This window comes from Myotis myotis, unplaced genomic scaffold (genome assembly GCF_014108235.1).
Source record: "Myotis myotis isolate mMyoMyo1 unplaced genomic scaffold, mMyoMyo1.p scaffold_m19_p_9, whole genome shotgun sequence".
Classification (NCBI taxonomy): Eukaryota; Metazoa; Chordata; class Mammalia; order Chiroptera; family Vespertilionidae; genus Myotis; species Myotis myotis.
In genome coordinates, this window is record NW_023416401.1 from 34794670 (window position 1) to 34820925 (window position 26256).

Sequence of the window (26256 nt, forward strand, 5' to 3'; positions counted from 1 at the left end):
TATTTGACAGGTATTGGGTTAATAAATAAACTCATTGAATAGATGTGTAAATTGACCTCATATTTCTAGATTGAAAATTTTTTGCAGAAAAAAATTTTAGGTACTTGAAAGACAAGTGTATTTTGTCTTATTTAGATGTTGTCTATAAATTTGTTCTATAATACAAACACATTTAGATGGAGGGATTGGGTCGCATATGTTGATAGCAATGACAGAATATATGAATATTTTGTTAATGTTTTGTATACTTCAAATACATAACACAATGAATGATTGCAAACATTCCATTTTGCAGGTGTGTGGTTACCGTCTAAGGCTTCATTTTGATGGTTATTTAAGCTGCTACGATTTTTGGACCAATGCTGGTTCCCCTGACATTCATCCAATAGGGTGGTGTGGAAAGACCAAACACGAATTGCATATCCCTAAGGGTAAGCAAGGATGGAAAGAGAGTGAGTGGTTATTTCAGCTTTATTTTAACAACATTTCATGAAAGAATAATGAGATCCTGGTGTGATTTGGTTTTCAAAATGAAAGTTTGGTCATCAAAAAGGAGTAATTCTGTAAGGATATGATTCTTAGAAATAAATGTCTTTTTAATAAAAGCATCAATGACTGCTTGAGTCAGAGATTCTGATAAAACAACTAGGTAACAGAATTAAAATCTTATGTTAGCATTTTATTTTAAATAAAGTTTATTAAACTTTATGAGGAATAAAGAAACTAATGCTTAAATTGTGATTAAAATGAAATATCTAAAATAATGAAGTCTCAGTCAATGATATTGTGCAGTGAGAAACTTGAGATTCACTGACACTGTTTCCAACAGAAATCACAGGAAAACAGGGAAATATGAAAGAGAAAATATTTCACTGATCCAAAAATATTTATTGAACCTGTTTTCTTTGGGCCAATAACCTGATTTTGTTGTTGTTTTATACCAAAAGATAAAGACTGGCAAATGTGACTGAAGTCATTTTTATTTGCTATGTGCTAGTGAGGTGAGGATTTGACCAGTTGAAATGCCAATGGGCTCATTCCGTTGCATACAAATCTACACTAATAAAAGAGAAAGATGCAAATTGACTGTACCTTCATGACACCCACCAGCCAATCAGGAGTGAGTATGCAAATTAACCCAACAAAGATGGTGGGTTAATTTGCATACTCAGGCATCAAGAGCAGCTGGGGGAGGGGCAGGAGGCTTGTGTCATTGCCATGGTGATGACGCAGGCATTCCCAACCGTCCCAGCCGCTCCAGGCTTCTGGGCAGCGTCGGAAGGCGGAAAGGCAGCTCTGGGCCGGAGCCAAGGCAGAAAGGCGGCTCTGGCCAGAGTGAAGGCAGTGCCGGCAGCCAGGGGAAGGAAGACCCATTCTTGCACGAATCTTCGTGCATTGGGCCTCTAGTTTCTGTATAAAGTCTTTGATATTAGATGATTTGATGACCCTGGAAACTTCTGGAGTTAGTATATAGTCATTTTATTCTTAGTAACCAACTCAGGGTCCCCTCTGGCATCTGTCCCTGAGACTAATAGCAGAATCCCTTAAGATTGCTGGATTTCGCGGAAGCTGATAACAGGCCGGCCGTAGGTTCATTCATTTGGTACATATTGATGGAGCCCTTACTCTGTGCAGGCACTGGGGATATAGCACTGAATAAGATAAACAGTCTCTGCCTTCATGGGTTTTCATTCTAGAGGGGAAGTATAATATAAACAAAGACAAAGATTCAGTATCGGGCAGTGAAGGGGTGGGAGGTCAGAGAGCATCACAGGGACACTCTGACTTAGTGTGATGAGGAAACGCCTGAGAAAGTGGCGTCTGACAGATACGTGGGTGAAAGGAGAGAGAAAGCAATGTGGCTGCGTGGATAAGAGCAGTTGTTGGAGACAAAAGCAACAGTAAATGTCCTGGGGTCAGTGTGCTTGAGGAATCACAAGGAGATGAATGTGGCTAGAACAGAGCAGCGAAGGCGGGAAACCAGGAGAAATGGAGATGCAGCCTGGCTTTGAAAGGTTTGACTTTTATTCTGAGTATAATACTGATCTAGAACCCGTTTTCTTTGGGCCAGCACCCTGTGAACCACTTTAGGGCACATGGATGGGAGGAGGATGCATTTTTTTAGGGGAACCTACAAAGCTATGGATCAGAAAGCTGGATGGTCTTTGGATTGTGAAGGTATTTCTGTAATTTACACCAAGTGTCTGGCACCTGGATTATTGCACCACCAGGACATCTGGTGGCCTCGATGATATGGCTTCTTCTGGAGTGATGAGGAAAACCTAGAGAAGTAGGAAAACCCTCTTCTAGTTACCAGATATAGGAGATATAGAACGTATATTTTCTAATCCCAGGGATGGCTAATTATAGTTTCATGAAAGTGGGGTTTTGTCATTTTAATATTTTGTATAACATAGTCTTTAGTATTTTTTTAATACTAAAAATATGTGCAGATAATAATATGTCTCCTTCCTTTGCCCATTTTGGAAAGTCCTAATGGGATATGAGACATCCACCAAGCAACCAGGGTACCAATTCCATATTTTAATAAATTTTAAAAATTTGTAGATGGGAAATCAAACTCAACAGTTTTGAAGTTTATACATGAAAAAACATTGAAAGATCCCTTACCACCACCACACTCTCCCCGCCCCCACCCTCCCCACCCCCCGCCCCAGGAGAGGTGAGGGCAGGTGCTGGGGAGCCGGAAAGGCCGGGGAGAGGTCAATGGGGGGAAAAAGAGACATATGTAATACTTTAAACAATAAAGAATTTAAAGGAAAAGAGTTGTAGAAATAACAAAAAAACAAAACAAAAATAACCAACAACATTGAAAAAACCTAGAGATTTTTTAATTTAAATCTTTTGTGTTCTGCTAAAGGACATTTAATTTCTGGAAGAAGACTGAATAAGAATTATATATTTAGCATGCACATGGTTACATTTGTGGGTATCTTGAATAATCTGTACTTTTTTTAGGTTATAGAAAAGATAAATTTGTTTGGATGAATTATTTGAAGGCCTGCAAATACCAAAATGCTCCCAAGAAATTATTCAGAAACAGAAGTCCTGTAAGTATTTTCTCCCTCAGTATAAATTAGATTTTTCTTTGAGCTTAAATTTTTAAATATCCACTATATATTATGTTGTACTTTAATTTTTAAAGAATTCCTAGCTTCCTGTTGACCTTTTTTCACTTAATATGTCAGTTTCTTATAGGCATATCTTTTTATTCCCTTTAAACATATAATTAAATACTTTGATTAGATGGAGAGTTGAAAACTTTATATTTAAAGCCTTCTAAAATTTAAAATGCCTTTCATAAATGTTTCTTTTTTTCCTGTGCTTTTTGTGAGTTAATCATTTAAAGTTAATTTTGGTGTTTTGAGACCAGTAAACGCCCCAGAGAGACTTTGAATGTACCCATCCTAGTTGGATTTTTGTGTAATGACAATGAGGGTAACATTTTATACAGATTCAAGAAGTGTATGAGAATTTGAATAGAGTATACTCATACCACCTATGTCCCCAGCAACCTACCAAGTCTTAAGGAGAGAATGAGGATAAGTCACAGCCCTACCTCCTCTGAGCCCATGGGCCCAGCAGTGAGGCCACACATCAGGGAAAGGGGTGGGAAGCCTAGAGTCTTGCACCTGTTGGCCGAGTCCCTGTGTAGGACACCTAGCCAGCTTTTCCAAGCTTCAGTGTCCTGATGTTGAAATCAGTGTTATACAGTTTCTCTATATGGTTCATAGAATGTATCAGGGAAAGAAATGTGAAATTGCTTTGAAAAATGTAAGGTGCTTAAGGAAAACAAAACTCAGGGGTCAGTATATATAGTAAAGAAGTAGGAAAACCCTCTTCTAGTCACCAGATATAGGAGATATAGAACATATACTTTCTAATTCTCAGGGCTGGCTAATTATAGTTTTATGAAAGTGGGGTTTTGTCATTTTAATATTTTGTAAATCATAGTCTTTAGTATTTTTTAATACTAAAAATATGTGCAGATAATAAAGAGCATTTGGATATTTCAATTATAATTTTATTTGTGGGTTACTACATGTATTCCTTAAATATTGAAAAAGCCACTAATTTCAGATCTGATCAAAGTAAATAATTTTGGTGCTAAAGAGTGGTATTTGGAAACAAAGCCTCTGGGGAGCCGAGGAAATTATTTGATACTACTGTATTCAGTAAACATCATATTTTAAAATTCATACAAATTACTGTAAGAATTGAAGAAGAAGGAAGATGACCCTGATAAGGGAAATAAGCCTATATGGACAAAGAAAGGAACAGCACAATTTAAAAGCTAATCTTTCGATCTTTGTTCTGAATATAAGCTTCCTAACAGTTTGTTGGGTTATTTTTACTGGCATTTGCTGGCTTTATTCATAAGGGAAAGTGTTGAGACCCTGTAGACTTTTCTGATGCTAAACATCATAGAAGTTCTGACCATGCTCTGTCCTGTTTGGTGTCCTGTTTCTTTCTGGCGCTGTGTTAGAACGGGCCAATGCCTAAAGAATTTCAGGTGGGAATGAAGCTGGAGGCTGTCGACAGAAAGAACCCTTCACTGGTGTGTGTGGCAACCATAGCAGATATTGTTGAAGACCGCTTGCTAGTGCATTTTGACAATTGGGATGATATTTACGACTACTGGTGAGACACCATTGTGTGTTTTATTTTTGTGTGTTTGTGTTTTGTGTTAAGAATTTCTTTTCATTCCAGTATTATCGCTGTTCTTACTGTTTTTGACGTTATGAACAACAGGAATTCACTACCACACAAATTGTTGAATTTGAGCCCGAGAAACGTTTCCTTCATTCCACGAGAGGTTGCCTAATGAGGCCCCATCCAAAATAATATGACCAGTTCAGGGCATTTCGCTGTATTTTGTCTAGTTTGTAAGGGAAACATTTTCGTGAAGAGGAAGATAAGACCTTGCAATATTTTTTCCTGAAAATGTTGAACTCGCCCTGTCATATTTTTCAAAGGAATGATTCAGAGAGGATGGAGTGAATTATTTGAAAGCCTGTGGGAGCAGAGAAGATGCTACAGTGCCATTAAACAAACATTGCTTGAGTTAGAAGGGTTTTCCAGGCAAGAACCTGACGTATGGAAAAGGGCATGACAAAATAATTTTAGTAGCATTTCTTCATAGAATGTGCTGAATAACCAACAAGTCCCTGCCTCAGAAGGATACCTTGATTCCTTCCTTGAACTAAGAAGCAGAGTAATGATCAATTGCTGTCTGTGTCTTAGGGAGTGGAGTCTGAATTCTTTGAAAAGGAGACAAAAGAAATGTGTAGTCATGTGGAATCTGATTGGGCTGTCCATAAATTTGGACTGGCCTATTAATATTTTTCCTTGCTGCTAGCAAGAAGTGGTAGAAGTGGTTTATTAAAATGTCCATTCTTTGGGGATGTTACTGGAAGTTCATGTTTTAGTCAAATACTTTTTATTTTATACTTTTAAATTTCAAGAAGGTTATGTAAAAGAGAAGTTGGGTCACTCAGCTTGCAAAATATAGCACTAAAATTACTTCTAATTCTCTTCAGCTATAAACTAATGTTTTAGCTATGAAATAATATTTTCCATGATATCTCTCCATATCCAGAATGTTCATTACTCTTGGATTTGTCTGGCCTTGAATAATATGGGGCCTAAATAGAATCCTGTTTTTGCAGGTGTGATGTAAATAGTCCCTACGTCCAGCCTGTTGGTTGGTGTCAGGAGAATGGAAGAACTCTGATAGCACCCCAAGGTGAGTGGACATGCTGGGTGTTCTTTTAAGTCATTCTGTGTGAGTGGTAATGGTCATTCTTATTTTCATTTATATAAACCATATTTAAATAAAAAGTGTATGATGAAAATACTGTGCAAGGTAGTGTTGGCCACCAAGTAACCCGAATATCTAAAATCTGCGCATCCTTCCCCATAATGAAAATAGACTGTTTTGTAAAGGTGAATTAGACATTAAAAAAAATTGCTAAATGTTTTTATCCAACAAAATGAGTGCTATTACTATAGATCAACATTTAAAACAAGCTATTTCTAGCTACATAATTTATCTCATAATTTATGTTAATTCATTAATTGAGCCTCAGATTATTAAATATACTTAGCTTTGGAGTTGAATATAAGAAATCTAAGAAGTGAGAATTAATAATGACTTGCCAGATCCCTTTACCAAGCCAACTTAATGACAGCTAAATACTGAAGTAAGGACTCTCTAGTTATTATATTTTTTTTCTCATTACAGGAATATTAAGAAACATTCCTTAGAGATTTGCTGTTTCAGTTCCACCATTTTTTATTAAATTTATAAGGGTGATATTGGCTAATAAAATTATATAGGTTTCAAATGTGCAGTTCTAAGGTACATCATCTGTATATTGCATCGTGTTCACCACCCAAAGTCAAGTCTCCTTCCATTACTATATATTTGACTCATTTACCTTTTTTTAAGAAAATATATTTTATTGATTTTTTACAGAGAGGAAGGGAGAGGGATAGAGAGTTAGAAACATCAATGAGAGAGAAACATTGATCAGCTGCTTCCTGCACACTCCCTACTGGGAATGTGCTGGCAACCAAGGTACATGTCCTTGACCGGAATCAAACCTGGGACCCTTTAGTCCGCAGGCTGATGCTCTATCCACTGAGCCAAACCAGTTAGGGCGACTCATTTACCTTTTACTACCCACACTTTCCTCTGGGAGCCACCACACTGCTGTCTATGTCCATGTGTTTCTATTTGTCTTTTTGTCCTGCTCATTCATCTGTTGCTTTCAGGTTTATATTCAACATCTTAGTGAAATCATATGACTTCTAACCTTCTCTGTCTGACCTACTTTGCTCAGGATGATATTTCAAAGATGCATCTGTGTGTTTAATTTTAAAATGAATTAGATGTAGTGGTTGTGTAATATTAACATTTTTAAAACAAGTGTTCTAGGAGAAATCTGTTTTATTTCAATAAAAATATAGAGTAAGGAATGTGTCAGAATGGAGCAGATGCTTACCTTTTAATTTGAATGACTCTGGATCTTGCTGTTTTTAAATCTACCCCCTCCCCCTTAGTTATAGGAAAATACTAGGATTTCTCAACAATTTTTTTTTTATTATTCAGTGAAAAGAGTTCAAGAATTAAAGACAATCAACAAGCCAAACAAAAACCACACCCTATTAAAAATATTAAATTAGTCTTTAAAGGTTTTATAAGATAATATATAGTATCTTCTCAAACTCTGATTTTGATGCACAGATAGCTTTAGAGTTGCTTGTCCTATTTTTCTGTAAAACTGGCTAAGGCTAGCTTTAGACAGTGTTCTTTAAGATGAAGTGAACTGTTGGTCAGATCTCAGAATGGTGGTTGGAGTTGGCATGCCTGCAGACGGAGCACACACACTTCCATTTTCCTCCAGAGAAATCACTTCCATGCTGCTTGCTACCTGCTCACACTAGACGGTACGATGGACTCAGTGTTGAAGTCTATAACCCATCTCTTGGTGCTGTGTGAGTCTAGGAATAGTCTGTGCAGCACATTAAGGATTAAAGGTCCAGATCATTCCATTGTTAACATGAACCAAGGACTGAGAGAAACCCACCTGCCACATACCAGGTGAGGCCCAGGCTTAAGGCCCTGATTGGATATAAATAGGAGACTATTTCCTTCCTAAAGTCAATAAAATAACAGCAGAACTCAATCCAGGCTTGTAGTTTTTACTGTAGAATTAATTGTTTATTTAAATATTGTCACCATCTGAAATCTGAGTGATGGTTGAAACCACAGACTAATTTAGTAATGCACATTTTTCATTTGAGGAGCAAATTACCTTCTCTAAGAGTTCTTAAAATTCTTAGGATATTTTATCTGACATATAATGTTTAAATTAGAATCTCACAGTTAAGCTACCTCTAAACCTTACACACTTTTCAGTATTCTTTTTACTAATTAGAGTATTTTTATACATTTGAGTAAAATTTCCTGTGTGGACATGTCTTCATTTCTCTTGAGCATAAACCTAGGAGTGGAACTGCTGGGTCATATGATAAGTCTGTGTTTACTATATTGAGGAGCTAACACACTGTTTTCCAAAGTACTTGTGCCATTTTACATTCCCACTAGCAATGTATAACAGTTTTTATTTCTTAACATATTTGTCAATACTTGTTATTTTCTGTTTTCTTGATTAAAACCATCCTACTGGTTGTGAAATAGTATATCTCTCTGCTTTTGACTTACTTTTTTCTGATGACCAATGATGTTGAATATCTTTTCATGTGGTTATTGGCCATTTGTACATCTTCTTTATCTGCTTAAATATTTGCCCATTTTTAAAATTGGGTGCTGTTTTTATTGTTTATTATTTAAGTATTATATTACTTTACTATTCTTAATTATTATTGTAGGATTTTTTTATGTATTCTGGTTATTAAACCCATATTGTATAAATGATTTTCAAATGTTTTCTATGTAGATTGTCTTCTTTACATGTTTTAATTTTTATGTTTTAAATAATTTTTTTATTTTTCAATTACAGTTAACATAAATATTATATTAGCTTCAGATGTCCAACATAGCGATCAGACATTTATATAACAAGGGATCACCCTGATAAATCTACTACCCATCTGATACCATACATAGTTATTATAATATCATTAACCATATTTCCTATGCTATGCCTTACATTCTCCTGACTGTTTTTATAACTAATTTGGACATCTTAATCCCTTCTCCTTTTGCACCCATCCTCTCAAACCCCCTCCCATCTAGTAGTGATCATAATTGGTCTCTGTATTGATGAATTTGTTTCTGTTTTTTAAATGTTCATTTATTTTGTTTTTTAGATTCTACATATAAGTGATATCACATGGCACTTATCTTTCTTTCTCTGACCCATTTCACTTAGCATAATACAATCTAGGTCCATCCAAGTTGTTGCAGATGGCAAGAGTTCATTATTTTTATGGATGAGTAATACTCCATTGTATATATGTGCCACCTCTTTTTTATCCATTTGTTTATTTATGCTTTTTATGAGATTGAGGAAGTTCCCTTCTATTCCTAGTTTGTTTTATCATCAAGGTATGGTTCTTTATTCTGTAAATATTGTGTTAATAGGTTGATTGCTTTTTGAATACTGAACCAATCTTGTATTCCTGGGGGAAAATCTCACGCGCGCGTGTGTGTGTGTCACACAAATATTTCCAACATGTTGTTGGACTTGGCTTGCTAATATTTTGTTGAGGAATTTTGTGTCTATATTTATGATGTCATTCACTTTTGAAAAATGTTTATATCCTAATAGAGTATCTAAAGCTGCTGTTAGTGCTAAAGAAAAACAGAATGAACGCCATTTCAAAATTTCAGTTAGTTAAAATGTTCACAGTATGATTACTTGTCTTAATGAGGGATTTAACTTTGTCATAAGGGGTTTCCTCTTGCGGCGTTGAGAGGGTTGACCCTTCCTGGTAGCCTTCTTTGAACCCCAGGACACTTCCCATTTGATAGGTGATATGTAAAATGAAAATACAAGTAGATTAACCACTTAATTGAGGTGTGAACAAGAGAGTGGAGTTCAAAGAAAATATACACAAAGAAAATGTGAGTAAAAATTGGGTTAAAGCAAAGTTTAGCAATAAACAAAATTGCTTAAAACTTGTGATGAGTTATGGTTATTCTGGCCTATATGAGTGCACCAAAGATGATAGGTCCCTATTAACTGCAAAACAAAGGAAAGATGTGAATGAAGTCATAGATAGTAGAAAGGTCCATGAGGCAGATTAATAGAATGCTGTGTACACAGGTAGTTCACAAACAGGAATTTAAACATGAGATTTTAAAAGGAAAACCAACCAGCTCTCTCTGTGTATCTGTATCTATATCTATATGCCTGTATCTATATATCTCTATCTCTATCTCTATCTATCTCTATATCTATGTATCTATATCTATATCCACATATATATCTATAATCTATATATAGATCTGTGTCTGTGTCTATGTCTATATGTTTACATGTTTATATGTTTATGTTTATATGTTTATATATATTTATAGTTTATATGTAGTAAAAAATGAAAAGAAATTAATATTATCTGTTTCTGTTAATAACTTGGCTCCAAAATTTGTTAGCCACAGTTATTTTACTTAAAGTGAATTTATATTTTAAGCATTATTTATGCATATAGATTTTTGCATTACATCTTATTTTATGGTTTTATTGTCAGAAAAAATGTATTTACTATATCATAATGTGTGTGTGTGTGTGTGTGTAATTGCACTCCTGAGAGCAATTAAGTCTCCTGAAAGTGGAACAGCATGTGAAATCTGTACAGGTGCCTCTAGTGCATACTCAGATTCTCATAGACGCCAGTAAAAGAGCCTCTTCAAAGATAAAGCGGGGGGAAAAAAAGGCCAGTTCTTAAAACATGTAAATTATAAAATGTAAAGGTGCTTTTCACTGATATAAATTTAATCCAAGCTGTTACATATTTTATTCAGTATATTTCTAGAGAGGACTAACAAATATGGCTGGGGCTTCTGCTCCTTCAGAATCAATCTACTGGAATTTTAGCTGAAGTTACAAAAGGAACCTTTGTGTACAAGTGTTTGCGTGAACGTGTTTTCAGTTCTCTAGGGTAGAAACGTAGGAGCAGTATTTTAGACTCTACCACAGGAAGTGCCCCATTTTACATTCCCACCAGCAGTTGTGAGGGTTCCATTTTCTCTATATCCTTCCTAACACTTGTTTGTGCTTTTGTTTACAGCCATCATATTTAGTGTATTTTGAACTTTTGTTTTGAACCTCATTTTTCTTAAATGTCCTATATGACTTCACATATTTAACTGTTTATGGCAACTTTGTGAATTTTTGTCAATTATTTCAATTTCCTAGTTGAAGAACTGAGGTCCAGAGAGATCAGGTAGCTGGCCCAGATATCTCATGTGGTGCGTTGGGGACTAGTAGCAGGCCCTGTTAGTGGACTTCAGGAACTCTTTGCCGTTTCCTCCTCATCATGTTGCTTTAAGTCCTGTTTCTGCCTGTGATGGAAGGAAACTTTTAGTAGAGGGCTGGGAACACAGGAGAGGGAGAAGTAAATTGCAACTTCATATGTGGACATCTTGGTATTTGAAGCGGTGTTTGCAATAGTCTTTGAAGGATCTGCAAAATTTTAACTGCGATATGGGGTCGAAGAGGATATTAGGTAGAAGGGACAGAATACACAAAAGCAAGATGACAGTATACACAAAATCAAAATGGGTTTCACTTTTGTTTTGGAGCATTGATAAGGAATTAGTAGGAAAAGAATTTTATGAAAGATCTTTAAAAGTGAGAATGAGGAGGGATAGTGAAATCTCTGCTGCAACCATGGTTAGGGAGCATTTATTTGGCAGTAGTAGGCCAGATCAGAAAGGGGAGTAGAAGACCATTAAAGAGATTCATGGTATGTGAAAATAGGAGTATAGACCTTCACCAGGGCTGTGGGAATGGGGTTAAGAAGAGGTAGACTACTTGGATTGCTACTTACTTGATTTCTCAAGTGACTGAATAAGAAGACATGAATAATCTCTTTAATCAGAATTTCTTACGGTCTAGAGGGCTCTGCAAGTTGATGGGCCAGGGAAATAAATTTGGTTCTTGACCTTATAAGACTCTTTTCTTGTAAATACCATGTTCTACAGTAAATGCATTTTAATGTGATAACAAAAAGCCACTCCAAGTGAGAAAACAAATTAAACTTGCATATTTTGCTAAGTGTGAGACAGTTTTTATAGCCATTTGATACAATGTGCAATATTGTTTTATGTTATGTGTCTGTGCCTCAGGTAGACATTCTACTACCATAGTCCCCATAGGATATTACTGTGATTCCATCAGTGAGTGATCCTGCCGCTGCAGCATAAGATATCATTATTCGTTCTCTTGTTTAACTTGATTGAAAATCATATCACTGTTTCCCCGAGGCATCTCACACAGAGTGAATTCCCAACACTTTTTATAGTCACAGTGTAAAAGGATAGCATTCTCTTTTGCTATAAAGAGTGTTCAATCAACTAAATTCTACTCTTTGTGAATTAAATTTTGTTTTACCATTGAATTCTTATACATAAAGAATGAAGCAGTGCACATCTTATAGTTAAACTTCTTTAAAATAGAAATTAATTGTATAGTTTTCTTATAAAACTATAGGAAATGTGTAAAATATGAAATGTTATAATGAATAAATTAAAATATAATCCCACCATTAGAGTTTACCATTATTATTTTCATTTATTTTTCAATATTTTTGTCTCTTTACTTAACTTTATGTTTAAAAATTATAATTGTTAGTGTTCATACTGCTTTGATAACCCTTTCCCCCATTTCATTTGAAAATATAATTTTCTTTAAATAGTCTTTGTGGACCTAGTTACCAATGACTGTGTACTTCTTTATATTATGAAGACAACACAGTTTATTTAGGGTTTTCCTTTGTATTTAACATTACCATTTTTCCAGTTTTTAAATAATGTTGGAAGACGTCCTTTTAAAGAAATGGTTACATATATTTGCTATTTCTTTATGGATATATGTGGAATTATTGGATTAGAGAGTATAGAAAAAAATTTAAGCATTAGATAAATATTTCCATATTACCCTCCATAAAGTTTATTTCTTCTAACAACAATATTAAAAGTTTAAAAGTAAAAGATAAAAATTAAAAGAATACCAGATTTCTCAAATTATTGGCAAAATTTTCTATGAATATTGTGTTACATGGACTGTATTTATTTTGCTTACATTTTATCCACAAGTCCTAGTATATAAAACTATATAATAAATCACATTTCTTTTTAAAAATATTTCAAATAAAATACTTTATATATACAGATTGAATTAGTAATCAAAAATCTTCCAATAAGTAAAATCCTTGGACCTGGTGAATTATTTCAAATATTAATTACCATGAGCTAATGAGTATATCAAATTGCTCCAAAATTTTAGTGCCTGAACACATTAAGAATCAATTTCTTGCTCCTGTAGTAGGGCAGTCTTGGTTCTGCTCTATGCAATTATTCTGGGACTGGGTCTCTTCCAGGTCCTTGTGACTCTTTCAATGAAGTCTGAGGCTGGGAAAAGAGCTGCTGATGGCACAGGAGAGGGCTTTAGGGGCCAAACTTGAAGTGGCTTATTACATTATTTCTACTTATTCCTTTCATGCAATAAGAGTCCAGGAAATGTAGCTGCTCAGTTATTTTCCCAAGAGAAAAAGGAAAACGTTTGAACCATTAGACATTGTATGCTATACATAGTTTGCTAATTCCTATACAATTGCATGTACATGCACACATACATATTCATACATCCATATGTTCATGTCCTTTTAAAATCTGTTCATGCTATAAAAATGGGATTATATTTATACATATTTTTCTATCTCATTTTATCTTGCTCAACTATGTCTTATAATAAATCTCTTTTAACTCATTTAATATAGTTCTAATACTTTTTTTTATAAAGGCTATATAATATTCCATGATGTGTTGTGTCAAAATTAATTCAGCATTTTCTCTATTGATAAAAAAATTACTTAAAAATGCCTTTATTGGAAACCATAAAAATTCTAGAAGAATCCAAAGGCAACAAAATCTCAGACATATGCCGAAGCAATTTCTTTACTGATACAGCTCCTAGGGCACTTGAAACGAAAGAGAAAATGAACAAATGGGACTACATCAAAATAAAAAGCTTCTGCACAGCAAAAGAAACCATCAAAAAAACAACAAGAAAACCCACTGTGTGGGAAAACATATTTGCCAATGTCATATCTGATAAGGGCCTAATCTCCAAAATTTATAGGGAACTCATACAACTTAACAAAAGGAAGATAAACAATCCAATCAAAAAATGGGCAAAGGACCTAAATAGACACCTTTCAAAAGAGGACATTCAGAAAGCCAAGAGACATATGAAAACATGCTCAAAGTCACTAATCATCCGAGAGATGCAAATCAAAACAACAATGAGGTACCATCTCACACCTGTCAGACTGGCTATCATCAACAAATCAACAAACGACAAGTGCTGGAGAGGATGTGGAGAAAAAGGAACACTTGTGCACTGCTGGTGGGAATGCAGACTGGTGCAGCCACTATGGAAGACACTATGGAGTTTCCTTAAAAAACTGAAAATGGAACTCCCATTTGACCCTGTGATCCCACTTCTAGGAATATATCCCAAGAAACCAGAAACACCAATCAGAAAGGATATATGCACCCCCATGTTCATAGCAGCACAATTCACCATAGCTAAGATCTGGAAACAGCCTAAGTGCCCATCAGTAGATGAATGGATTAGAAAACTGTGGTACATCTACACGATGGAATACTATGCTGCTCTAAAAAGGAAGGAACTCTTACCATTTGCTACGTCATGGATGGAACTGGAGAGCATTATGCTAAGTGAAATAAGCCAGTCAATGAAGGAAAAATACCACATGATCTCACTCATTCATGGATAATAGAGACCATTATAAACTTTTGAACAATAATAGATACAGAGGCAGAGCTGCCTCAAACAGATTGTCAAACTGTAGCAGGAAGGCTGGGGAGGGTTGGGGGGCAGGAGGTAGGGGGGTAAGAGATCAACTAAAGGACTTGTATGCATGCATATAAGCATAACCAGTGGACATAAGACATTGGGGGATAGGGGAGGCTAGGGGACTGTCTAGGGCGGGGGGATAAAATGGACACATATGTAATACCCTTTGTAATACTTTAAGCAAAAAAAAAAAAAAAAATGCCTGTATTGATATTTCTGTGGAATTTAGAATGTAACAGAGGTATATGCTTATTTCTACATTTTTAAATTTTAATTCTACTAATCAGACTTGTTGTGAATGAGTGTGAAATGCAAGTTTATTTCCACAGAATAAAGCTATAATAATTAATACTTTGGGAACTAATGAAACCTATTTTGTAGTAACAACAGCAATTGGTTTCTAGAATCATAAATTGGCTGGACTTGCTTATCACATATTCTAGATGTTTGATGAGCAAACAGAAATATTTTAGTGAATTAATGTTTTGACAAATTAACTTTACTTCATAATTATCTTACAAAGCTAAAATTACATTAGCAAAATTTATAGTATAACTATTTTATTTAATTATAACATTAACCATTAAGGTTTTTTAGGAACACAAATAATTACTATATTTCAAATGGCATTGTGCAATTTCCTATAAATTCTGTTGACATAAGCAATGTAGGAATTCAAAGAAAATTATAAATTACTAATTAATTAATTAATTGAACAGATATTAATAAGTGCCTGCTAAGTGTGAGGCACAGCTAGGAGCTGAGGATATAACAAAGAACAAAAAGGACAACATGCGGACCAATTACTCAGTGGAATGTTATGTAGTTAGTGAAATTGAGAGAAAATTAGAAGCAAAATAACCAGTGTGTTTTTCTATAACGTTGGATATTGAAAAAAAGAGAGAGAGAGAGAGAGAGAGAGAGAGAGAGAGAGAGAACCCCCCTTTGCAAATGCCTGCCAGTTACCAAATGTTGGGTTATATTAGGTAGGTGCCATGCGCTTTTCAAAGGCAATTCTGCTCAGAGCTCAGCCATGTAGACAGGTTGGTTGTTTTTTTGGTGATCTCACTAGACATAGAAGAGACTCTGTTTCCTTAGTCTATTCTGAATATTCTTCATTTCGGCCTTATTTTAAAATAATCAGTTACAAAATGAGCTCTTTGACAAGTGCCTGAGATAATGAGAGTCCATACTGTAGATCAAAGAGTTCTCCATGTGCTTTCAGACCTGAGTGATGACCAAGTAACAAATATGGCATCCTGTTGTAAATATAATTAATTTTCAGAAGGTAAAAGAAAAATAAGTATTTTGTGAAAGTTTGTCTAGAGGTCTAAAGCTGTATTCAGGGACAATGGTGACTAGTTCATAGTCTTAAATGTCCCTATTATTTAAAAAAAGAAAAATTATATTACAGTTCAATTTGGCAAGACAAATATAAAACAGACCTAAGGGAAATAAGAGGAAGGAAAGGGTAAGAATAAAATCAGCAAATGAGATAATTAAAAGAGACAAAAGAAAATAATAGAGCTGATGAATAAATCTAAGTACGTATTTCTTAAAAGGAAAAAAATTACACACAAGTTTGACAGTCCTCTGGCAAATGTAATTAGGAATAAAATAACACAAACATAGAAAAACAAAAAAAACCAATTAGATGGAAATTTTTAAAAACATAGAGTGTTTTATACCACATTTTACCAATATATATATTTTAAATCAAAGTAATAATAGCAAACCTGGGAAATTATAATTACAAAACCGAATAGATGCAGCATTATTGGAGAGATTCTATTTTAAGTTCATGCTTTGACATCAGACTCTGCTTTTGAGTTTTTTAAAATTTGTGAGGAGGCTATCTGGGTGTGAGCTGGCTCTGCCAAGTACTCATATCCCCATTTGATCTTGGCCAACCTGCTTATCCTTGTTGAGTGAATAAATGAACCAGTAAATGAATGCTCTTGTACTTTAGTGAGTCAAAAAAGCCCTCTCAGAGGTTCTCATAGGCTTACGTTAGGTAATACATGTGATGTTCTTAGCAGAGAGGCTAAATTGTGAGCATTCAAATAACAGTAGGTGTTATGATTATCAAATGTCTTATAGTATAAGGGAATCAAAATATCAATGAGTAATCTTTAGATATTTATATGTATTTTTCAGGTTATCCTGATCCAGAAAATTTTTCCTGGACAGAATATCTGGAAGCTACTCAAACTAGTGCACTTCCTGCCAAAGTATTTAAAATGGTAAGTTTGTATCCATATACATTCTCAACTTTAAATAATGTCCATGTTGAGTCATGCCTTTATTTGGCAGTTTTAAGTTATTCTAGTATATCCTTTTTTAAACTCAAGTGTTATTTTCATGACCAATCTGCCTTGCTTTTATTTAAAGATGCAAGGGAGGCGACTCATTTACTGTTGTTCCTGTGCATAAATATAGGTGATAATTCCCCAGCTTGAAAAACACAGGAATCCTACACTAGTGATATTGAAAGCTCCTCATCAACCTCTGATGAGCCAAGTCCTTCATTTCCGGTTCTATAAGTCCACAACTTTCATGTCTTGGAGTTGTTTCAATGTCAATGGTGCCTTAGTAAAATAGGAATTGTTTGTAGCCTGAGCATTACAGTTTTATCCATTTTGAGGGAAATAGTGCTTTTAGCATTGGTTAGAATACCAATTATTTAAAGGTCAAATTTGAATTTATTTCAGGATTGACCAAAGTATAAATTACTTTGTAAAAGATAGTGCTTTGATGGTATAGTTAGAAATATTTATGTTCTACACCAGTAGTTTTCAAATGTTGTTCTCTTTCAACCCTAATGGTTTGCTCCAGGCTCCCCAACTCGTCTTTAATCAGAATTTTATATAGTGAGTTTCTACATGTGATTCCATTTACTGAAAGTTTTCTAGGAATCAAAAAGGGTTTAAAACAAAATGTTGTTTCATATATATATATATATACACACACACATATATATATACACACACACACATACATACACACACAGACACACACACATACATATACACACACACATATATATTGATTTTAGAGAGGAAGGTAAAGAGAGAGTAAGATAGAAACATGGGGATTGAGCCTGCAACCCGAGCATGTGCCCTTGACTGGAATTGAACCCGGGACCCTTCAGCTCGCAGGCTGACGCTCTATCTACTGAGCCAAACTGGCTAAGGTTGTTTTATTTTGTTTTAAATTTTCTTAAAATAGGCAAAATTTGGCGGAAAGAGGTATGATTAAATTAAGAAGGCTAGAAGTTCTGAACTGTTAGAGAGGATTTTAAGAATTCTAAAAATATGCTTAACAAAAATACGAGTTGCTTTTAGTCTTCCTCTCTCTTGCTTTCTGTCAAAAATTCATTTTAGTTTTCCAAAAGGAAAATTACAAGAAAATAAAATTATGAAAAAAATTAGCTAAGAAGGCAACTTGGGTTATTATGGATTCACCTCAAGCTTTAACATCTGCAGCACAAACAATCCCTGGGTTGTCAGGCCAGTGACCTTGGGGGAAACAGAACGATTTTCAGGGATCAGAGACTTACTCATAGTCAATATACTCTGTTTACTAGATTTAATAATGCATTTTAGAAAGAAAATATGCTTCCACAAAAGCTGGAGAGAAACAAACCAGATCTTCTGAAAGAATTAACAGTTTATTACTCACAAATTATGAGGATTTTATTTCCTATCGCCATTTCTAGGCTTAAGAAGTTCAGTGCACTTTCATTTTCAATGAAGTCAATCGAACACTTTTATGTGTAGTAGCTTTCAAGTGAAACTTTTTGCCAACCTATAAGTACTGTCAGAGTTGTCTTTTGACTTTGATTTTGTTAAATTTCCTCATTTTTAGTGTATGTCCTGGTATATTTTTCTGACTCCATTTTCTTTATTATTGCCTGAGTGTTCATCATTATAGACTCCTGATTCCTGGCATTTTGTCTTGGGAGAAACTTAAATTAATACAGTTTAACATGCTTATGTTACAGATAAGGTAAAAAAAAAAGTATAGGTTATATCTTTAAATTACATTGTGGCATGATTTTATAATAGTTCACCAGTTTGAAATTATGAAGCTTTTATCTAAATATTATTTCAAACTTTAGATTTATAAAAGATTATGGCTATCTTTTCTAATTATTTATTAAATAATTTTGCCTTCTGGGTCATACACTCAAAAAGTGGGCAGTGAGAATAGTCAACAATTGCTTAATTTACAAGGTTAATTTCAGAAGGAAAAAATAAGTAAACCAATAGATAAACTGTAAAAAGATCCTTTTAGAACAGTGGTTCTCAACCTGTGGGTCGCTATCCCTTTGGCAGTGGAACAACCCTTTCACAGGGGTCGCATAAGCCCATCCTGCGTATCAGATATTTACATTACGATTCATAACAGTAGCAACATTACAGTTATGAAGTAGCAACGAAAATAATTTTATGGTTGGGTCACAACATGAGGAACTGTATTTAAAGGGCCAGAAGGTTGAGAACCACTGTTTTACAACCTTGATGTGATCATTAATGAATTATTTGTCTTTTTAGCTGTCTTGAAAATGACCAAAAATCATTTCTCTTCTCACAGGTTTTTATGAAACTGGATAAAATAACATGCATAAAGTCCTATGTTCTCTTAAAAGTAATTCCATCGTACTAAAGATCTGAATATAAAACTAGAACAATAATATTTTAGGAAAAATTTAATAGCTTAACTAAATAGTTGAAATTTGCATGACTTATTGCACTTGTAATGTTACAGCGATCGCCTCATGGTTTTCTGCCAAATATGAAACTTGAAGTTGTGGATAAACGAAACCCCAGGTTAATTCGAGTTGCTACGATTATAGCTGTTGATGACCAAAGACTAAAGGTACACATTTTAGATTATTACATTACTAGAGGCCCGGTGCACAAAAATTTGTGCACTCGGTGGGGAGGGGGGGGGGTCCCTCAGCCCAGCCTGTGCCCTCTCGCAGTCTGGGACCCCTCGGGAGATAATGACCTGCTGGCTTAGGCCTGCTACCGGGTGGCAGAGGGCAGGCCTAATCCTTAGGTGTAGCCCCTGGTCGGGCTCAGAGCAGGGCCGATTGGGGAATTGGGGCGCCGCCCCCCTGTCATGCACAGAGCAGGGCGGATTGGGAGGTTGCGATGCCACCCTCAGTCATGCTCAGGGTAGGGCCATTGGGGGGTTGGGGCACCGTCCCCTGTCACACTCAAGGCAGGGTCGATGGGGAGGTTGCGGCACCACCCCCTGTCATGCACAGAGCAGGGCCAATCGGGGTTGGGGAGCTCCCCCCTGTCACGCACAGAGAAGGGTCAATCAGGGGGTTGGGGAGCTCCCCCCTGTCACACACAGAGCAGGGCCCATCAGGGGGTTGGGGAGCTCCCCCCTGTCACACACAGAGCAGGGCCCATCAGGGAGTTGGGGAGCTCCCCCCTGTCACCTACAGAGCAGGGCGGATCAGGGGGTTGGGGCACCACCCTCTATCACCCACAGAGCAGGGCCGATCAGGGGGTTGGGGCGCCGCCACTGTCACACTCAGGGCAGAGCCGATGGGGAGGTTATGGCTCTACCCCGTCACACACAGAGCAGGGCCCATGGGGTGGGGGGGTTGGGGTGCCACACCCTGTCACACCCAGAGCCGCAGGGCGATCAGGAGGTTGGGGCGCCTTCCCCTGTCAGGAACAGAGCAGGGCCGATAGGGAGGTTGTGGCCCCGCCCCCTGTCACACACAGAGCCGCAGGGCAATCAGGGGGTTTGGGCGCTGCCCCCTGTCACCCTGATCCCGGTGCTGGGAGGCATATTACCCTTTTACTATATAGAATAGAGGCCTGGTGCACCGGTGGGGACTGGCTGGTTTGCCCTGAAGGGTGTCCCGGATCAGGGTGGGGTCCCCACTGGGGTGCCTGGCCAGTCTGGATGAGGGGATGATGGCTGTTTGCAGCTGGTCACACACCCTTCAGGGTGGGGGTCTCCACTGGGGTGCCTGGCCAGTCTGGGTGAGGGGCTGAGGGCTGTTTTCAGGCTGGGACTGAAGCTCCCAACTGCTCCTTTTTTTCTTTTCTTTTTTTTTATTCTGAGCCAGCTTTAGCTCTGAGGCTCCAGCTCTTAGGCCTCCGCTCCTGAAAGCAGGTATCTGGTTTGTTTAGGTTCTACAATCGAAACTCTGTATCAACTCCAGGTCTGAGATCCCGGCTAGCTGAAAGCTGGTTTCTGGGGTTTTGTTTAGCTTCTATTTTTGTAACTATGTTTCAAACTGCCAGCTGAGAGGCCTGCAGTGGCAGGCGGGGAACGTTGGAGTCCTCCCTCACTGAAGCAAGCAAGCCTCATGTTAGTTTCAAGCTGCCTGGCTGCCGGCCGCCATCTTGGCTGGCAGTTAATTTGCATATCGCCCTGATTAGCCTATGGGAAGGGTAGCGGTCGTATGCCAATTACCATGTTTCTCTTTTATTAGATAGGATTACACTGGCATTTCCTCTCATGTGTTCTGACATGCAGGCTACAGAGGCTCTGATTTCTTAGCACAATAGAAGAATAAAACTTTGGCTGACTTCATTTTTAGTCAAATGGCTTTGGGTAGAGAGATTTCCAGCTGAGGTGTCCTGTGATATGGTAAATCCCTACATCAGACATGACTGACTTTGAGAGGGATTCTAATGCATTCCTATTTGGATTTATGTTTAGACTTGCTGAGTTTTCTTTCTTTTTTACGTTTCATAAAATGTGAAATGAGTTGCTTCCACATACCATTCGGTCTGTCAGAATATATCAACCTTGAATGGACATAAATGCCTTAGGGTTTGTGGAATACAAGCAGCTTCTGGCCTCTCGCAGCTCATCTCTAGGAGACCCTGCCTTAAAGTCTTCACGCTCTACCCATCCATAGTCAGTCCTGCAGTTGGGTAAATGGTTGTCCTGCTCCACAAGGAAGAGGAGAAATGATTGTCTGTGGGACAGCAATTTTCTGAATAGAACAAACTGCAGAGAAGATTTAGCAGTATGGCTTAAACTTCCAAACATCAGTTTTCCCAAAAAGAAAAAGGCAATGAAAATGAGCATCAGGTTTTTTCCGTGAATTCTTGTTTAAGGAGGGTTAAGGTAGTAGATGGGGCTATTGGGAAAGCAACTAATGCCTTTCTTGTCTCCTCTTTGCCTGTATATATTCCTCTATTACTTTATTAGTATATTGGTCATATTTCATAGTTTTCTCTTTTAAAGTTTTAAGTACCTTTCAAATACTATTTTTATCACTGGCACATAATAGATGCTTGATATACTTGTGAATTAGTAAATAAGTGAATGAAGGAGTAAATGACATTGCATGTATTTTGGTATCCTGCTATTTGATTGCATGAATTGATCATGTTAGTAAAAAAAGTACCCTTCCCTCATTTTTAATTTCTTAATTATTCTTCCATTGGAAATCTAATTCAACATAGTGTAATGGCAAGTGCCATTGGATAAACTGATCTGGTTTTTAACTCCAGGTCTCACTCTTCCTTAACTGTGATATTAACTTGGTGGTTACTCAGCTTATCTGAATATTCCTTATGTATAAATTGATGAGGTTAATAATGCCTACCTCATAAGCTTGTTGATAAAATTCAGTGAAGTGATGCATGTAAAATACCTGAAACTGTGCCTGACTCTTTAGAGGTACTTCGCTGTACCTAGCATAGCAGATCCAGTAAAGACTGACTTAATTCCTTTCTGCGATTCCCCAAATATGTAGTTGCCCTTATATGTTTGATTAATTCTATTTCATCACAGCTTTTTTTTGGAATAACTTCTATTTTTAGGGCAAATGCCCTATGCTACTCTCCCTGGGTGCCTTTATTTTCTGTGTTCCTGAAGGAGTCTCATGTAGCTACATGTCATCAGTAGATGGTGAAGGAGAAAAACACACAGTAATTTGTGAACAAGCCATAGGTTTGGAATTTCCTTGGGGAATGCTAATCTGAGCATGTGATTATGCAGCATGGCGGTGTTTGTTGAGAGTAGAGTCAGTCTGTCCAACAATATTGTGTGACATAGGTACTATTATTATACCCATTTTGTAGATGAGGACAGTGAAGCCCAGAGAAGTTAGGTAATTAGTCCAAGGTCATAAGCTAGTGTATGGGAGAACAACATTTTAAACCCTAGCTTTCAAACAGAGGTTTTCAATTCTAGAGCTTATAGTCTTCTTGTTCCTTCTGCTCTTATGTTATAATTTTTATTGTAAATATCTCACTTCAGAGTGAGACAGCAGGTGTCTAGGATGGGGAGTAGAGTTCATTCATAACTGCACCTACTTTGTCTTTTGTGCTGAACTGCATTGCTGATCCTGCCTGGAGGTTCGTGTGTGGTACTGACACTTCCTGGCAGAGTTTAGCAGATCCAGTAAAGATGGCCTTAATTCCTTTCTGCCATTCTCCAAATATGTAGTTGCCCTTATATGCTTGATTAATTGTTTTTATAACAGCTTATTTGGAATAGTTTGGAATAGAAGGATGGGCGTTAGTTCTTTGAATGTTTAATAAAATTCACCTGTAAAGCCATCTAGTTCAGGGCTTTTATTTGTTTTGAGTTTTTTTATTACTGCCTCAGTTTCTTAGTTGTAATCTGTCTGTCTAGATTCTCTGATTCTTCCTGGTTTCGTTTTGGAAGCTAAGATTTTAGGTTGTTGTGTTCTCATTTTCATTTGTTTTCAAGAAGCTTTTGATTTCTTCCTTTATCTCATTGTTAACTCATTCATTGTTTAGTAACATGTTATTTATCCTCCATATCTTTGTGTGGTTTTCTGTTTTTCATAGCATTATGGTCAGAGAAGTTGCTTGAAATGATTTTAACCTTCTAAAATGTATTGACACCTGTTTTGTGTCCTAACATGTGGTCTATTCTAGAAAACATCCCATGGCCACTTAGAAAGAATGTATATTCTGCTGCTTTGGGGTGAAATGATGTGAAGATATCAAAAATCCATTTGATCTAGTATGTTATTTAAGGCTGCTGTCTCTTTGTTTATTTGCTGTCTATCTGGAAGATCTATCCATTGAAGACAATGGGGTGTTAAAATCCCTTACCATAACTGTATTACTGTAAATCTCTCTTTTTATGTCCATTAATATTTGCTTTACATATTTAGGTGATTCTATGTTGGGTGCATAAATGTTTACAAGTGTTATATCCTCTTGTTGGATTGTTCCCTTTATTATTGTTTAGTGTCCTTCGTTATCTCTTACTATAGCCTTTGTTTTGAAGTCTGTTTTGTCAGATATAAGTATTGCTACCCCAACTTTTGTTTTTGCTTTCCACTTGCATAAAATACCTTTTTCCATCCTTTTACTTTTAGAATGTATCTTGAAGACAGTGTATACATGGGTGTTGTGTTCTTATCTAGTCAGTTACCTTATTTCTTTTGATTGGAGCATTTAGCCATTTACTTTTAAAGTTATTACTAATAGGTATGTATTTATTGCCATTTTAGTTTCTTTTTAATAAATCTTTATTGTTCAGATTATTACAGATGTTCCTCTTTTTCCCCTCCATAGCTCCCCTCCACCCGATTCCCACCCCACCCCATGCCCTTACCCCCCGCCACTGTCCTCATCCATAGGTGTAAGATTTTTGTCCAATCTCTTCCCACACCCCTCCCACCCCCTTCCCCCTGAGAATTGTCAGTCCACTCTCTTTCTATGCCTTTGCTTCTATTATATTCAACAGTTTATTCTGTTCATTAGATTTTTTATTGACTTAATTTTTAGATTCACTTGTTGATAGATATGTATTTGTTGTCACTTTGTTGTTCATAATTTTTATCTTTACCTTTTTCTTCTGCTCCCTCTTCTTAAAGAATATCCTTCAGCATTTCATATAATTCTGGTTTGGTGGTGATGAACTCCTTTAGCTTTTTCTTGTCAGTGAAGCTCTTTATCTGACCTTTAATTCTAAATGATAGCTTTGCTGGGTAGAGTAATCTTGGTTGTAGGTTCTTGGCATTCATCACTTTGAATATTTCTTGCCACTCCCTTCTGGCCTGCAAAGTTTCTGTTGAGAAATCAGCTGACAGTCATATGGGTACTCCCTTGTAGGTAACTGTTTTTCTCTTGCTGCTTTTAAGATTCTCTCTTTGTCTTTTGCCCTTGGCATTTTAATTATGATGTGTCTTGGTTGGTCCTCTTTAGATTCCTCTTATTTGGGGTTCTCGTTGCTTCCTGGACTTGTAAGTCTATTTCTTTTACCAGGTAAGGGAAGTTTTCTGTCATTATTTCTAGGTTTTCAATATCTTGCTCTCTCTCTTCTTCTGGCACCCCCATAATTCGAATGTTGGTACATTTGCAGTTGTCCCAGAGGCTCCTTACACTATCTTCATATTTTTGGATCCTTTTTTCTTTTTGCTTTTCCAAATGGGTATTTTTTGCTTCCTCGTATTTCAAATCTTTGATTTGATTCTTGGGATCCTCTAGTCTACTGTTGAATTTCTGTATATTATTCTTTATTTCAGTCAGTGTATGCTTAATTTCTGACTGGCCCTTTTCCATTTTCTTGACATTCTCATTAAGATCCTTGAAGGTCTCACTAAGTTCCTCAGAGGTCTCACTAAGTTTCTCAGAGGTTTGTAGAAGATTCTTGAGTAACCTTTTAACTGTTTTTGAACTGTATATCCCATAGTTTGCTTTCCTCCATTTCTTTCAATTGTGACATGATTCTTTGTCTCTGCATTTTGGCTGCTTGCCTGTGTTGATAGAGTGGCTTTGTGTGATAGGTGTCCTATTGGGCCCAGTGGCTCAGCCTCCCTAATAACCTGAGGTGGACACTCTTGGTGCACCTCTTTGTGTGCTGTGAGCACAGTCTTATTGTAGTTAAGCCTTGATTGCAGTTGGCATCACTGGGAGGAATTGACCTCCAGGCCAATTGGCTGTGGTGACCAGCTGGGACTACAGTGGGAGAGCTGCTTTGCTGGAGACACACTTATGGAGCAGGATTTGCTTCAGTGGGGCTTTGGTGCTCACTGAGTCTGCCTCTTGAGTGTGTCACTTATGGAGGTGAGGAGTTGAAATCTGGTATCTGACCATTGGGTACACTGGTTCCTGGATCTCCAAGGAGGTGCAAAGTCAGCCACTGCCTGAGTCCACCCAGCAAGAGCTACAGCGAGATCTACAGATTTGTCCTCTTTGTTTGGGGTTTGGAAATTTTGGAGCTCTCTGACCCAGCTGCAGTTTGTTAGGTTAGGCTGTGAAAGGATGGGCAATTCATATGTGCCGCTGCACACAACTTGTGTGGGGTTGTAAATTGGGTGGGGCGGGCATTTTAGTTTTTAACTGTGTTCCTCTGTTGTTGTTGTCTTCTTCTTCTCCTTCTTCTTGTTCTTGTTCTTCTTCTTCAAGCAAGCCCTTTAACATTTCTTGTAATACTGGTTTGGTGGTAACAAGCACCTTTAGCTTTTTCTTGTCTAGAAAGCTCTTTTTTCCCCTCAGTTTTAAATGATAATCCTGTTGGATAAAGTAGCCTTGGTTGTAGGTTCTTGCTTTTCATCGCTTTGAGTATTTCATGCCAGTCCCTTCTGGCCTGAAATGTTTCTAATGAGAAATCAGCTGACAGTCTTATGGAATCTCCCTTGTAGGTTACTGATTGCCTTTCTCTTGTGGCTTTTAAGATTCTTTAT

At 36.8% G+C, this 26256-nt stretch overlaps 1 protein-coding gene across 1 annotated transcript in view; it reads left to right on the forward strand.

The window, feature by feature from the left end:
- L3MBTL4 (L3MBTL histone methyl-lysine binding protein 4) overlaps window positions 1–26256 on the forward strand; it is a 222369-nt gene that overhangs the window by 84840 nt on the left and 111273 nt on the right. The window contains exons 7-12 of the mRNA XM_036322701.1: window positions 296–431; window positions 2980–3071; window positions 4508–4662; window positions 5691–5767; window positions 16755–16840; window positions 19368–19478. Coding sequence (XP_036178594.1) covers window positions 296–431; window positions 2980–3071; window positions 4508–4662; window positions 5691–5767; window positions 16755–16840; window positions 19368–19478 — 657 coding nt within the window. The remainder of the gene's footprint in view (window positions 1–295; window positions 432–2979; window positions 3072–4507; window positions 4663–5690; window positions 5768–16754; window positions 16841–19367; window positions 19479–26256) is intronic.